Raw genomic sequence first — 15,203 nt, 5'->3', positions numbered from 1 at the left:
TTCATATCATTACACGGCATGAATTTGTTAGAAGATAAATGAGGAAGGAAGATTGGATATTAAAGTGGGGGCCGAATGGGCTGAAAATATGGAGTCCAGAGAGAAGAAAGTTATGGGCTTGGGAAATGGGACTTTGGGCCGATAGGTTAGGCTCATGGAAATTACCGCAATGCGCCGAATAATATCCATTAAGGCCATCGAAATTATCGAACAATAAACAATTTCCTTTCCAGGACGACCGTCTTCTCTCCACATTCATTTAACAGATCGCACACATACACATACACACGCGCGTGCGCACACACACACACATACACACACACACTCTCTCTCTCTCTCTCGTTCACCATCTTTGGGACTCAACGATGGCTGCTATATCTAATTCCTTGGTGTTAACGAAAAGCCCTCAACTCCAGTTAACGCATGGTAATTCTTACTCTCTAATCTTTTCAGCGTTTGATCTTATCTTTGATTTTTGTTTTTCCTTTTTACTGTTCAACCTCTACGTTTATTATCGATTCAATTTTAGCTGGTTTTCATTCTTTTTTTTTTTTTTTTCTTTCTAATCTGCCCATCTTATCTAACATTCCTTCCGTTAAATTTCGGGGGTGATCGTTTATGCTGGAGATTTAGGACTCCTGCTCTCGATTTCTTTAAATTGCCTCATTTCCATTAAGAGCTATTGAGTTTCCTTCCAATTTGAATCTTGAATTACACCCAGTTTCAAATGGTAGCTACCTGCTACTTTTGAGTTTTGCCAATTTCTTAGCTCATAAATTAGTATTGGGTTATAACTTATATGCAGAGATGGCGTTGTTCTGTGAGCAATTTGTGAGGGGAATGTGGATTTTAGTCACTGTTTTGCAGCTTATGGTGGGATGTTTGTTCTTTTTTGATAGCTGTCAAAAGGCTTAGTTTTGATTACGTTGTCACTATTATTATTATTACTACTACTACTTTTTTCTTTTACATGAGAGCGTTGGCTGTGCATCTCGACTAATCTTAGGGGATAACATGTGTTTCAAGAAATTCATAGGATATTAATTCTCTCTAAGTTCTTTATTTAAGCCCATGGTTCTTGTTGGCTTCTAGGCGAAAATGGCTATTACATTGTTATGATGTTTTGATTATGTTGTCATGATGATTTACTTTTAATAGAAACAACTGCTTTCATTAACAAAAAATGGAAGGCATACACTTTGTCATGATGATTTGATTTTCAAATCAATTAAAAATTTGCAATTCTTGGAAGATTGAATATGACTACTACATGGTTGCTCTCATTTTTTAACTTTGCAACTGTTAGAGAGTGTACAAATGTACAAACCCTTTAGTTTTATTAGTGTAAAACTCACTCTCGCAAATTATCCTTCCAGGATCAAATCTGAAAACTGTTGATAGACGTTTGGGGAGCTTGTCCCCTACCAGCTTAGTTCTCAGTCCTGGTTGGGTGGGAAACGCAAAGCTTTCTACATCCAGGCGGTCACTTTCAGTTCAAGCTGCATACAGGTATAATCTTTGAAATTGCTACTGAAACAGTATGCCATTAAGTCATCTTGTATGATTGTATAATAGTCTCTGGAGTCTCTTTGAAATGAATTATTATTAATCACTGATGTAACGATGTTAAACCTTTGCATGGTAAGGGTGCATGTCTAAAATCCTTGTGCGTATAAGCTTATCATCGGGGTTTGCAAAAACTGGAAATAGAACTTCCATACAAAACCAAAATGAACGTAGGCAATTGCTAATCAATAGCCGAGAATCTGACCAATTTGAACTGAGCCGGTCCAATTTCACGTGATGGAGCATTTGTTCCTGTTATATTTGGGGGCTAAATGTTTAGAGGCAAGGCTAACATTTTGTGGAATTGTTCAGTCCACGCTCTCCTTTGGTTAATCTGTTAGGAGAGAAACAATAGGATTCTTAAATACAAGGAGACTGCCTCAATCTGAAATTTTTATTTAAAATCTCACACTTGGGTGAAAGATGTCTTTTCTTTTCCTGGATTTTTTTCTTGTTTGGGTAATTATGTAATTACATTCTTTTGATCATAATTAACTATTAGAAGGCTCTAATGGTTTAGGTTTGGGAGGGGGATTTTTCTTCCCCAAGCCCTTAAGTTGTTTCTCTCTTGCTTTGTCTTTAAAGCATCATTCTTGTCCAAACAAATAAATAAGGCTCTGTATGGTTGAAAATAATGTACAGTAACAATTGTTAGTATCCCTTATAGCATTCACCAATGTAAATTACTAATAATATTAGTAGAAGTTTTAAATGGGCATGGCCTGAGTTGATGTGTATTATATTGTATATTATCACAGTGTGGCTGTCCTTTAGATCCATTTAAAATATTCTAATGGCAGTTAAGTTTATTTTGTACATTATGACAGAGATGATGGACGGTCAAGCACAGGCATTTTTATTGGAGGTTTTGTATTGGGAGGGCTCATAGTTGGCACACTTGGCTGTGTATATGCCCCTCAGGTATTTTACTTTTGTTCATCTCTTATCTAACCCCTGAATCGTACACCTGGGTTATTTCACCAAGTATACCTGTTACCTGGGTTATTTCACCTAGTATATCTGTTACTTGTGTGCTACGGTCTAAGGGATACTACCTTATGGAAGATACCCATTTAAGTATTCTACCAAGAAAGATGTGTAACAGTTGTGTTCGAGCTTCAAGTTTGAATCCTAAACTTTTTATTGTGACTGAGAGTTGATCTAGTATTTGAATTACAGATTAGCAAGGTGATTGCTGGAACAGACCGGAAAGAATTGATGAAGAAACTTCCCAAGTTCATATATGATGAAGAAAAAGCTTTAGAGGTGCGAAATCACTTTGTCTCTTCTTATTTGTTGCTAGTTATCTCCTGTGTGGACGCTTGGTCTTCACTTGGCACTAATTTAGTGAATATTGATTTACCAAATGGTAATCGTGAATTTTATTTTATTTTTTGGTAATATCACATATAGACTTCTTAGCCACCCTGAGTTGGCAACGAAATGTAGTTGCTTGTCAGAGATGTCAAAATGTGTTTGTGTAATTTTAGTTTCGGCAATTTTGCTGGGGGTATTTAACTTGGGGAAAGTCTAGAAGATTAGCAGTCGGACAGGGTAAGCAAATATACACCCATCTAGCTTTACACAAAATTAACCTACGAACCAAACACAGACCCTGTCACTTGGTTTATAGAATTAACCTAAATGTTGCTGACCAAATGTATACAACAATATTTTGCTTTTGTTTATGGGATTTGTTTTTGAAATTACCAACTTTATCTTCAGAAGAAATTTAACAATATGTTTTTGGTTTTTGAATGTGCCAACATGACCATGTTTTTTTCTTTAATTCAAATTGCAGAAAACAAGAAAAATGCTGGCACTGAAGATTGAACAGTTAAACTCTGCAATTGATGAGGTTGCTGCTGAGTACCGCTCAGAGAGTCCCACAAATGGACTGGCTATGGACTCTGACGAAGTTGAATCTATCATTTGAAAGAATTGTTGCATTGGTCTTCTTCCTTCGTCGCCCACGACTTCAGGACTCAGAATAATAATTAATTTTGTAGCTATTGTCTTTGATTTTCTCTTTCTTGAACACTTGTATCCAAGCTTTGATGTGTAATATTCATCATCGCATAATGTGTTGCTAGGATCGCTCAAATGCACCATATAAAAGTTGAATAGATTTGTAGAAGAGCATTCTTGCTGTGTTTTCTATTTTGTACACGAACAAGGCATTGTTTTGTATTTGAAAGCCACATATTTCATCCCTCCCGTCTTCTTATTTGCATTTTTTATCATTCGTCTACTTCTCGAGTCACAGCTCGCCAGACAAATGACTCCTTGTCAGTGGATATGACTTTCACAAAACTTTTGACAGTTTGAACTAAAAAAGTGCGCTCAAATCTAAAATCAGTTTTAACGATCTCTGACAATAAACATTTTTTTCTTTGTTCCTTCTCACTTTTGCTCCCACTTTTTCTTCTCAGTACTTGCACCTCATTACCTTCTAGCTTTATCTTTTTTTCCAGCGACAACTACTGGTCAAGCTTTTTTGCGATAGGAACCAAAAGTGAGAGGACCCAAGGAGCAAGACAAAAAAATGTTGAACGAGAAAACATATGGAGCAACAACACAAGAGATAAAAAAAAGAAATGTTCGATATTGCTAGCTAAAGGTTAGAAACTTTATTTTGTGAAACTTGGTCCAATCTCACTTCAATGCAATTCATATAAAAATATCACTTTCCATCTCAAGTCTAAAACATAAGGAAGTGGATCCTAAACCAAAGGAAGTGATACTCAAAAGGTGATCAAAGGGTTTTCAGATTTAAAACTTTGACAAGTTTTGATTCACTCTCTTAGAACTTGTTTCTGGATAGATCGTGGAGATGATGGACGGCCATAATGTAAGAAGTGGATCCTAAACCAAGGAGAAAACTAGGTGAAAATGTTACTGTTTGAGCTCAATCAGTGGCAGCCGCTGGCCCAATCGAAAGAAGGCAGTGGGCAGTATGTGTCTAAAATATGCACGAAACCATTGCCTTCGCTTTTTGCTGTTGCAAGCCGAGGGCGAAAATGACGTGGATACGCTATGAATCATTGACTTGGAACATTATTCTCCGCCACCAAGCAATAAGAGGCAGACATTAGACAGAGAAAAATCAGTAATTTGTCAGACTGAATATCTCCAGCATGGACTCTACAATCAACTGTCCTCTGCCTTTGGTTACCACATATGGCTTGAGGGCATTATTGGAAAGTTACACCGATGAAAGATCTGTGGTTCAGAGGCTTCCTGAATTTGCAAGGCGAAAAATACTACCTTATCCCATGCATCTGCTGCTCACACATTTCTCACCACAAAACACTTTCTAGATCACTTGAAGTTCCCACCATTCTTCCATGTATAATTCAAAAAGGGTATCTTCCGAATAACTCAAATACCATTTTGAGAGTTTTAACAAAAAATATATATATTTGTGAAGTGAATGCACGTTTAGCCAGAGTTAGCAGACATGGCCACTCACGCAGCTCTGGCTTCCACTAGAATCCCAACCAACACAAGGCTTCCTTCCAAGACTTCCTACTCTTTCCCCACTCGCTGCTCATCCAAGGTTGGTCTATTCATCTCTCGGACTCTGCTAAATTGTATCAGACAGAGTGTGTTCTTAATTTACTTTTGGTTTTCCCATGTGCAGAGGCTGAATGTGGCTGAGTTCAATGGGCTTAGATCTGCTTCCCTGAGCTCTTCCAACAATGGCAGAGAAGGATCTTTCTTTGACGCCGTGGCTGCTCAGCTTACCCCCAAGGTTTTTCTTTTTATTGTTTGAAATTGTACATGATTTGATGACAAAGGGATCAATGTATTCGAGGAAGTTGGTATAGTTCGAAGAAATGTATATGTTGAATAATCTATCTTAGTTTTGAGTAATCATAAACAACCCATATTCATTTTGCTTCTTACTAACAGAATAGAAACATTTTCTTTCATAGCAGGCAGTAGCATCAACTCCTGTTAGAGGAGAAACAGTGGCTAAACTTAAGGTGGCAATCAATGGATTTGGGCGTATCGGCAGAAACTTCCTGCGGTGCTGGCATGGCAGGAAAGATTCACCCCTTGATGTTGTTGTCGTCAATGACAGCGGTGGTGTCAAGAATGTAAGTAATATTTATCTTCTCAATACATTGATCATATACCATTTTCTAGAATTAATCTACTTAGAACATAGTAGTCTCACTATTCATTGAGGATGAATAATTTAAATGAAAATTTCCAGGCCTCCCACTTGCTAAAATATGATTCCATGCTGGGAACTTTCAAAGCAGAAGTGAAAATTGTAGACAATGAAACCATATCTGTTGATGGTAAGCCAATCAAGGTTGTCTCGAGCAGGGATCCCCTTAAGCTTCCTTGGGCAGAGCTTGGCATCGACATTGTTATTGAGGTAGACTTAAGGATTTCCCAATTAATATCAGATCGTCCACATCCATTAATAATTAATAAGCTTAATAGTTGTGTCCAAGATAAGTTATTAATATCCATGGCCTCTTCAGGGTACAGGAGTGTTTGTGGATGGCCCAGGTGCAGGGAAACACATTCAGGCAGGTGCGAAGAAGGTTATCATCACTGCTCCTGCAAAAGGTGCTGATATTCCAACATATGTTGTTGGGGTGAATGAAAAAGATTACTACCATGATGTTGCTAACATCGTTAGGTCAGTGTAACAATTTCCATAACTGGAAATAAATTCATTTTTCATTCAAGCTGCTAAATAATAATTTATGATAGGTTTGGTTGGTCAGGCTTTTGATAATTCAAGATTTTTGTTTTAATTTTTATGCAGCAATGCCTCTTGCACTACCAATTGCCTCGCTCCATTTGTGAAGATCATCGACGAGGAATTTGGTAAGCAATTGGTTTCAGTTTGGTTAACCAGCATTGTTTCCTGATTTTAACCATTTGATATATGATTGAATTCAGGTATTGTGAAGGGAACCATGACAACAACCCACTCCTACACTGGAGACCAGGTAAATAAAATATACAAATGATCATAGTATGAATGCAATATGACATTGATTTGATAAATGATACTTGAAAGAGAAAGATCTTATAACCTCTTGTCATGTTTTTGGGATTATTATCCAGAGACTTTTGGATGCATCGCACCGTGACTTGAGACGAGCCAGGGCTGCAGCTTTGAATATTGTCCCTACAAGCACTGGTGCAGCGAAGGCTGTGTCCCTTGTGCTGCCCCAGCTTAAGGGCAAACTCAATGGTATTGCACTTCGTGTGCCTACTCCAAACGTTTCAGTTGTCGATCTCGTCGTGAACATTGAGAAGAAAGGCATCTCCGCTGACGATGTCAATGCTGCTTTCAGAAAGGCAGCTGATGGACCGTTGAAGGGTGTTTTAGCTGTGTGTGACATCCCTCTTGTTTCTGTGGACTTCAAGTGTACTGATGTTTCCTCCACGATTGACTCGTCATTAACAATGGTAATGGGAGATGATATGCTCAAGGTCGTTGCCTGGTACGACAATGAATGGGGATACAGGTGAGGACTTTCATTCATGAAAAATGATGTTCCCCTTAACATTGTAAACCAAAGCATATTAATTTTCACTTGCTTTTTTCTGTCTGCAGCCAAAGAGTTGTCGACTTGGCTCATTTGGTGGCAGACAAATGGCCGGGAGCAGGATCGGGAAAAAGTGGGGATCCACTGGAGGACTTCTGCCAGACTAACCCAGCTGACGAAGAGTGCAAAGTTTATGAAGCTTAGGCATCATGTCTCTTGCTGGCTGCTTTGAGTCTAGGCTGTTCATGTGCATGACTGTACAATGTTTGTTTTGAATTCGAATTCAAATTCAAGGAAGAGATTTTAATCTATACGTTTATAAAATTTGAAGGCAGTGTTCTAAAAGCTGCAATAACCTTTGAAATGGGACAGAAATGAACGAAAAACAGCATCACCTTTGGTCCTTTATTTCCTTCCTCATCTTTGCATTGAAAGTTAGTCCACATCTTGTGGTCCATTTTGTTCTTTAAATTTAGATATTTTCTCTAATTTCTTGATTTCTAAAATTAGGAATACAAAATGGTCTAATTCTAGTTCCAATATGCGAATACTGTAAGCAGTGACACAACTACTGCTTTTTGTTCCTGTGGTTGCGAACTTGCGAGATCTTTGTGTGTAATGAATTTGAACTTCCCTTCAATAAAAGTTAGAGAGGAAGCATCGTCAGGCTCAAGTATACCCAAAAGGGAGTGGAACAAAATAAAAAACATGGAAGATGATGTGCATTTAAACAAGCTGTACATGTTCATTTCCTCCAACATGCTTTATCAGAAGGCAATGACTACCCAAAAGTGCACATAATATAGTTCTAAACCTACGAAACAGATGGCTCAATTATCCAGTTACAGCTCTCAAACTGAATATAGAGTACAATTTATCTCTGGAAAGCCTTAAAATTATTGATGAGAAGACCAGATGGTGAACCTGGTTGGTTGCTTCAGTTTCTGTTTTCCAACTTCTCAAGGATCGACCCCCAAATGATCATCGACCTTATCATTTTCAGATGATTTCTCAACTTTCCTTCGTTTGCTTCCCCTTTTAGAAGATTCTTTCTTCTCATCCAATAGTGATATAATTCGTCGAAGGCGGTTAGAATGTGATCCACTACTGCTAGATAGATCGGGTTCTTCTGTTTCAGTATGGTATAACTGACGAATTATCTGAAAGCAATATATGGCAAGGGCAATGAAGCAAACTATCCCACATATTAGAAAAAGACCCCAGAAGCTCTTAAGTTGAAGTCGATCTGATTCTAGCTCTGCATTTTCCATGGTGCAAGCACTTTTCGCTAGCCATTTGTCATGAATCCGTTGAAGATCACCATTCTCTGAGAGCTGCAAAATGGCCGTTGACAAGTCTATGGCCAAGGGAGAATCTCGCGGGAATGCCTAAAATACCGAAAGAAGCAACAGGAGAACAATTACTAAATAATTGATGCGTTCGATTGATCACATACTTAATAAGATTGATAACTCCTAGAAGGAATGGATACTCACGAAACCCCAGCCACTTTTTGTGAACTCTTGACCAACAACTCTGAATGAACACTGTCTCGAGAGGAAACTTTCTACGTATAGGAGTTCGTCAACTATAGCAGCAACACCCCCCTCCTTGTCAGGGCCAAGGTCAAGTGCCCTGGCATATTCTTCGGGTGATCCAAGAGCAATAAGCCTAGATTTAGATATGTTCAGCTCCTCTCTCAGATAGCGTTCAGCAAACGATCCAACTTGGAAACCTATTGGTTCGCCACCTTCCCTCAAGGTTTCAATTCCTGTGATTGGAAAATATAGCTGCTGCACTGTGAGAATGGATGTTAAACTGGCAGTGTAGCTAGAATTTACTATCAGAACCACAAAGAGCCATATGATCAGCACTAGGCGGCCAAGAGTGCTAATTGTGTTCTCCTCTGCAAAATAGGTATAGAACGAATTAAATTACAGATGATAACAGAATCGTGAAGTGACGATAACCAATGACAGCAAACCATCTTTCCAAACAGCAATTAGCATATAATGTAGACTGAAGAATGATACTTCCACTTACTATGGGCAAAAAACAGAGTTGAGAAGCTAAACCTGCAAAGTTCACAAGTAGTCAATGGATCAGCGGGCAATTTTAACCAGATATCAACAGGGAAGAGGGGGAGAGAGAAAGGCTATGAACTTGAGCAATCGCCATGGCCTAGTTGTCTAGTTTGAGATAAGAGTAGGGTCACACTCAAACTCTTGGGATGCTATCACTAGATGAAAGACAAATACATATATCATAAAGAGTACAAAAATGACAAAAGTTTGGCAATTTATATCTTTCACAAATGTCAATTTAAGTTCCAAACTAACCAAATTTTTCATGAAAACCTAAGATGCATAGGGTTCCCTAGTTTATTTGAAGTATTCCAACGCTATGATCTTTGGATTAATGTCAATTAGACTGTCTTTAAGCAACTCTTCAAATCAAAGCGAGATCTTTCCTATACTATGAAATTGTCTATAGCAGTCTCCTGCACTTGGTTTTGATCTTACCAGTAAAATAATGACTAAGCTTTCAAAATTGCAAGTTATATAAGCAGCATTTGATACCTCTTTCACTTCTTTTTCTTCTTCAGTGTGTAAGTGACAAACTGAAATATGTTAATAGGACAAATTGTGCTATAAGATCTCAGATAAAGGAACTCACCATAAAATTGTAATACATTGTCTTTTAGGTGGGCCTCTGAATTCATCATTCGTCCTATGCTCCAGAATCCAAACGACTATTCCGATAAAAAAGAAGAAACTAGCTGTGACCATCCACATGGCGGGAGAAAATGGATGCAGGAAAGCCCAAGCCCCAGTATTCCGTTTTTTGAATGGGGCCACAACAACTAGTCCAGAAGCAGTATATGGCAGAGTAAAATCTACAAGCCTTGTACGGCTTGTGACAATGGCTATGTCCCCAACAACAGCATCAAATTTCTGATTCACAGATAAGATTAGTCAATTAAAGTCGAGCAACTTTAAAAGGTTCAGATTTTAGAAATGTTTTAGTACTCACGCCAGTTGTAATCCCATACACAAGATCTGTGTAATTTGGATTGTGATGGCTGTCGCCAAAGGCTATAAATTCGTGCGGGACGGCATACGGCAATAAGTTTACGGCAGCCGTAAACACATCAATGCAGAAACCTTGGAAATTTTCGGTCCCCTTGATTTTTGACACAAACTCCTTGTAACTGACCCGAAGTGGCACACCAATTTTTAACAGCTTCCCATTGTTTGGGAATACCCATCCTCGAGGCTGTTCTATTGTATTTCCTGGCCATATCACCTCATACAACTTCTGATTTGCATGTGAACGATTGGCTGGTTTGGAATAGAGTAACTCAGGAGCATCAATTGATAAACCAGAATAGTTGGACCAGTAACCCACCCTTCTTGATCCAGTCCCAATAACATTAATAATATCATATGCAGGATGAATAAGAGATCTGTCCAAATCGAACTTAATGGCACCAGTCAGACCAACAAAATCACTCTCCAATATGTTATTCAGTACGCGGTTTCCACCATCAAAGATAGTCATAGCTTCAAGATGAAGGTCACCACTTTCACTGAAATGCAACTTGGAGTCGTTAGAGTGTGTGACGACCCCACCTTGACTGAAAAATTTGTCTATGGCATGAGCAACCATCCAAACAGAGTCATATGCATACAGACCATAAGTATTCAGACCTAAAGAGCCACCTGTTAACTTATTCCACCTGGAAAGAAAAGCTCTCTTTTTATCAGATTCTGCTGTGTGCTGCCGTAGAGAAAGAACTCCTTGCATCGACTCCATGTTTTCAAAAGGGAAAGGAACAACACTGTCTAATAAAGACGTAAGCCAATCAGTCGCAATCCATACATATCCATTGCCCACCATTTGAAGGTACTTAGCAACTGAAAATACCAAGGTGCCTAATTTGGGGTTCACATGGAGAACCATAACTCTTGATTCCATTAGAGCAACTTTAACAAGCTGATCCATAACTTGGGCTCGATTATCCACAGAATCTGGACTAATACCCACCTTATATGTGATTTTACAACGCCTTTCGGCAAGTTTATCGCCCAATGTTGCAATTCCGTTCCACCCATAGTCATCATCAACATATATAGCAATGACCTCTTTCCAAAGATAGTGTTCAACAATCTCAGCAACCGCAGTCATTTGAAACAAATCACTCTGTGCAGCCCTCACAAAGAAAGGAAACTGAAGGGCAGAGAGGGTAGGATCAGTAGCTGAAAAGGAGACTAGAGGAACTTGGAACTCAGTTGCAACTTGGGATGAAATGTGGGCAACAACAGAAGACTGAGGGCCTATGATGGCAACGGTTTTATTCTCCATAAGTTGCAAGACTACAACAAATTAATCGTTAGTTCTAGACTGGATTAGAAAGAGCCCGTTGTCAACACACGCAAAAGAACATCAGAAAATAAAAGCAATCAAGTGGGGTAAAATAATAAAGAAGAAAAGAAGGAAAGGATCACCTTCAACCATGCCCAGAAACCCACTACAGTTGGAATTTTGCATTTGTAACCAGAGGTTGGTTCCGGGAAGAATGCTGGGATCCGCATTCACATCTTTCACAGCTTCTTCAATGGCAATCGTGGCAACTCTTCCAATAGTAGAATTATGAGATAAAATAGCTCCAATATTCACAACCGATGGTCTTGACGAAACGTTCTTACCAAATCCAAGAGGAAAAGTACCGCAAACGAGAGATAACAATGAAACAAACCAAAGGAAACTCATTTTCAATTCTTGCCTAAGAAGTCTGTGGGATGCCGCCAAAACAGGGAATTATATCTACCGTCTAGTCTATTGAAATAAAGAAACTTCAAGTGAAGTTAGCCAGTGCTTTCAAGAATAACTAAAACCAAAATGAAATATAGTATGATCCCACCAATAGAAACAGTAAAACCTTCTGTTTCTTCCACTATAACACTCAGAAGCAAGATAAGCTTAAATATTGAACATTCAGAAAGAACGAAGCTGTGTACGTAAGCAGACCCAGAATCCGATTCTTTACTCTTTCCAACCCCCCCTCCAAAAAAAAAAAAACAGCTCCCAATAATATATAGTTCACGGCAACAGTTTCAAACTTAACTGATCCCTGAAGGTAAGTATTATTCTACAGAAGCAAAAACACTCCATACCAAATGCCCCAACTCCCAGAAGAAGCAGCAGCTTGATTAGTAGTAGTAGTAATGGACACACAAATGTCCTCAAAATTAAGAAGTAATGAAATAAGCAGAAGCAAAATCCGGCGATAAAGTATAAACTAACAGAAAATCAAATAATGAGAACCATTAAGTAGTGGTAACGAAACAAAAATTAATACTCCTGCAAATACAAAACTTCACAGAAGAGTAGATTCTATGAATAAGATCCTAATTGGGGGTAACCCCAGTAGGAAAGACGTTAGAATGATTGGGAGACAAAGTATACGATAGATGCTAAATCAGCTGCCGGTATCGTGTGAGAGAGAAATTTAATTTTTTTTTTTTTAAAAAAAATAGAAATTAGAAATTAGTTGATGAAAGCATGGAGCTAAAGCACGTGAAAATCTGGATAAACAAACAAAGAAAAAAGCAGAAAAAAAAATTCCTTCATTGATTGATGAAGCAAGAAAAGTGGAGAGTGTTCTTTACTTGAAGGCCCAATCTTTGTCAAGCCAACAGTGATAGCATCAACAGTGGTTCGTCGATACTCAACAGGTGGGTCCTTCCGCCCTAATGGCCGGCTGAGACACAGCTTCTCCCACCACTGACCACACCACCATTCAATTTCACCTCATCCAATTCTTTATATTATACAAAATCTCCCCATTCCTATTTCCATAAAAGTTTGTAACTTTTTCTTTTTCTTTTATTTGATTTTTCTCTTTTTGCAATTTAACTAATGACTTCTAGTTTCATTAGGCTTTAGATCATGTAAGATTCCTTCCCCTATTTTATCCCATAATTAATCTGTTTTCCTTTCATTAAACAATCAAAAAGGTATACTTATGACTCAATGATATACTTACCAATGAGAAAATATTGGTTTTTTAAAAAACATAAAGCTTCAACTTTTCCTTCTAAAGGTATAAATGTATTTATCAAAGTAAAAAAAGATATATAATTTTGCCATTTAAATTAAATATATCTACAAACGTGAAAGTGTAGACTTTTAGATTTCTATGTGTAATTTGTCAAAAAGGGTGTTTGAATAAAAGGTTGGACCTTAAGAAATTTTGTGGAATGGAAAAATAGTAGCGTGTTGGTTGAACTTTTGAGCCTATTTGAGAAAGTGTAAAATAGTAGCACACTCACAACACAAGCATGTTGGTTGAACTTTTTCATTTGAAAACAAAATGTATCAAGCTTATTAATTATGCCCCTAAAGTCGTTTGATGTATGTGTGTATATACATTTAGTAATGGTTTTCTAAAATTTATAAATACACCCAAAGAAAAGTATTTTATTTTTGTTCCTATTATGTCAAAATTGCTTTTATTCAACAGTTATAGAGATTTTAGTATATCTCATCACTCTTGTGACCATACCCTTAACTAATCAAACTAAATGGACTTAATTCTAAACTTTCAAGCTATAAGTACTGAATTACAATTTAACTGAAAAAACAATTTTATAAACAAAGAGATATACATGAGAAAATAAGCATTATCGTAGACTTGACTTGAACCGAGTAGGTTTCAACATTTATTTAAACAACATTACTTTATACATTTGGTCCTTCTCACCAACTTCAATGTAAAAAACCAATGATGTAATGAATTACGATTTGACAATTTCATATATACCAAGAGAGTAACGGCTATGCCAAAAAATTGAGCACAAGAAACACAAGCAAACTACAAGTACAAAAAATTCATAACAAAATCTACTTCGCATGATAAAATTTGTACCGTCTAAAAAAGTGAAGATCTCCATTTCTAGAGGTCATAGGTTACACCCATCAGGTAATTGTACTAAAAAACAATAAAAAAAAATAGTATGATTTTAATTATGGCGTACCTATGCAACATGACAATATAAACCGTGACACGTAGGTAGAAGTACATCCTACTATATGCACAAATTATTTGATTATATATTAAAGTTGTCATGTACCCTTTGTTTTCTGTTCTTTACAAATACAGCCTTGAATGATGTTGATGTGTGGTGTACAAGAGAGTATGTAATTAATTCCACCATCTCCAACCCTTTCAATACTAATTATTATACATACTTTAATACGGCTATATATATATATATATATATTTACACACATATTGGGGTTTTCTCTTAATTTTTGGTTTATCAACTTTGAACTACAATTTAAAAATTTAGTTAGGTTTTTTAAAAAAATATATCAAATAGAACAATTTTAAAAATGAAAAAAACTCATAAACCCGTGATAAAATATATTAAAAAGGAAAAGTAAATATTTGAAGATATGATTAAAAAACGTTACAAATATAGGAAAATTTAAATAAAATGATAAGAGTTTGAAGTAATAGTATATGAATAATATAATAAAATTGTAATTATTTAAAATGATTATTCGTTGCCTAAAATGTTTGTATAAGATGTTTACATATTTGAAGTAAAGAGCACCCAAATCCCAATGGTGAGTAACTAAACTGGGTATGGGCTTCAATTTAGAGTGGGCTTATGGAGGGGGTGAAGCCCACATGGGGATGAGGCGAAAAGGGATCGCCGAAAAGCGGAAGGGGAAATCTCAAATCACTTTCTATCTTAGCCGCAACCCACAGCATCTAGTTGTCTCCAATGAGGAAATGCCAGGTGTCGAGCCAGAGGATGATGTAGTGTATTTGGGTGCGACCGTCAACGGACCCAAAAGGACAAGAGAGAGGGATGAACGGTGAACCGTTGGTTTGCCAGTTAGGAGATCCAAGGGCTGGGTGTGTCTGGCGGCACCGATCCACAAAATTGAGCCAAAGGTCATGCGTCAGCCACAAAACCAACCAATAATAACTGATCACGTGTCGGTATTCGCGCACCCAACTGACAGCTACGAGATCTACCGGTTAACCTGGAATTGCCGGTCGCCAACCAAATACATACAAGTTAGTTCCCTCTTTTTTCT

General features: G+C 37.5%; 3 protein-coding genes across 4 annotated transcripts; 2 read left to right on the top strand and 1 right to left on the bottom strand.

Annotated features, from left to right (window-relative positions):
* Positions 1 to 254: 254 nt before the first annotated feature.
* LOC101206784 (hypothetical protein) lies at positions 255 to 3,781 on the top strand. The gene is made up of 5 exons (XM_004145509.3): positions 255 to 426; positions 1,377 to 1,509; positions 2,394 to 2,487; positions 2,746 to 2,832; positions 3,368 to 3,781. Exons 1-5 carry the CDS (start codon positions 366 to 368, stop codon positions 3,500 to 3,502), a joined length of 510 nt encoding a protein of 169 aa, XP_004145557.1. The 5' UTR covers positions 255 to 365; the 3' UTR covers positions 3,503 to 3,781.
* A 1,017-nt stretch (positions 3,782 to 4,798) lies between these two features.
* LOC101205112 (glyceraldehyde-3-phosphate dehydrogenase B, chloroplastic) lies at positions 4,799 to 7,543 on the top strand. 2 transcript variants are annotated; one of them, XM_004145502.3, is made up of 9 exons: positions 4,799 to 5,125; positions 5,210 to 5,320; positions 5,508 to 5,669; positions 5,789 to 5,956; positions 6,066 to 6,226; positions 6,356 to 6,417; positions 6,493 to 6,542; positions 6,661 to 7,067; positions 7,157 to 7,543. In XM_004145502.3, exons 1-9 carry the CDS (start codon positions 5,027 to 5,029, stop codon positions 7,290 to 7,292), a joined length of 1,356 nt encoding a protein of 451 aa, XP_004145550.1. In that variant the 5' UTR covers positions 4,799 to 5,026; the 3' UTR covers positions 7,293 to 7,543. The 2 variants fall into 2 exon arrangements, with proteins under 2 accessions (XP_004145550.1, XP_011654282.1); XM_011655980.2 differs by having other exon boundaries at positions 5,505 to 5,669.
* Positions 7,544 to 7,778: 235 nt separating this feature from the next.
* On the bottom strand, positions 7,779 to 12,901 carry LOC101204862 (glutamate receptor 3.3). The gene is made up of 6 exons (XM_004145501.3): positions 11,597 to 12,901; positions 10,122 to 11,464; positions 9,765 to 10,042; positions 9,132 to 9,163; positions 8,585 to 8,994; positions 7,779 to 8,476 (listed from the first exon to the last, which is right to left on the bottom strand). Exons 1-6 carry the CDS (start codon positions 11,859 to 11,861, stop codon positions 8,048 to 8,050), a joined length of 2,757 nt encoding a protein of 918 aa, XP_004145549.1. The 5' UTR covers positions 11,862 to 12,901; the 3' UTR covers positions 7,779 to 8,047.
* Positions 12,902 to 15,203: the final 2,302 nt, after the last annotated feature.

This window comes from Cucumis sativus, chromosome 4 (genome assembly GCF_000004075.3).
Source record: "Cucumis sativus cultivar 9930 chromosome 4, Cucumber_9930_V3, whole genome shotgun sequence".
Classification (NCBI taxonomy): domain Eukaryota; kingdom Viridiplantae; phylum Streptophyta; class Magnoliopsida; order Cucurbitales; family Cucurbitaceae; genus Cucumis; species Cucumis sativus.
The sequence above is the reverse complement of the archived record's forward strand: the minus strand, read 5'-3'. Positions and strand labels throughout refer to the sequence as shown.

Excerpts from the sequence above, each read along its gene's own strand:
- LOC101206784 (XM_004145509.3), top strand. The coding sequence starts at position 366 with ATGGCTGCTATATCTAATTCCTTGGTGTTAACGAAAAGCCCTCAACTC. Across the intron at positions 427-1,376 it reads TCAACTCCAGTTAACGCATG|GATCAAATCTGAAAACTGTT; the intron begins GTAATTCTTACT and ends TTATCCTTCCAG. Across the intron at positions 1,510-2,393 it reads TCAGTTCAAGCTGCATACAG|AGATGATGGACGGTCAAGCA; the intron begins GTATAATCTTTG and ends ACATTATGACAG.
- LOC101205112 (XM_011655980.2), top strand. The coding sequence starts at position 5,027 with ATGGCCACTCACGCAGCTCTGGCTTCCACTAGAATCCCAACCAACACA. Across the intron at positions 5,957-6,065 it reads GCATCGACATTGTTATTGAG|GGTACAGGAGTGTTTGTGGA; the intron begins GTAGACTTAAGG and ends TGGCCTCTTCAG. Across the intron at positions 6,418-6,492 it reads GATCATCGACGAGGAATTTG|GTATTGTGAAGGGAACCATG; the intron begins GTAAGCAATTGG and ends GATTGAATTCAG.
- LOC101204862 (XM_004145501.3), bottom strand. The coding sequence starts at position 11,861 with ATGAGTTTCCTTTGGTTTGTTTCATTGTTATCTCTCGTTTGCGGTACT. Across the intron at positions 10,043-10,121 it reads TGTATGGGATTACAACTGGC|AAATTTGATGCTGTTGTTGG; the intron begins GTGAGTACTAAA and ends TCTGTGAATCAG. Across the intron at positions 9,164-9,764 it reads CAATGTATTACAATTTTATG|GTTTAGCTTCTCAACTCTGT; the intron begins GTGAGTTCCTTT and ends TGAACTTTGCAG.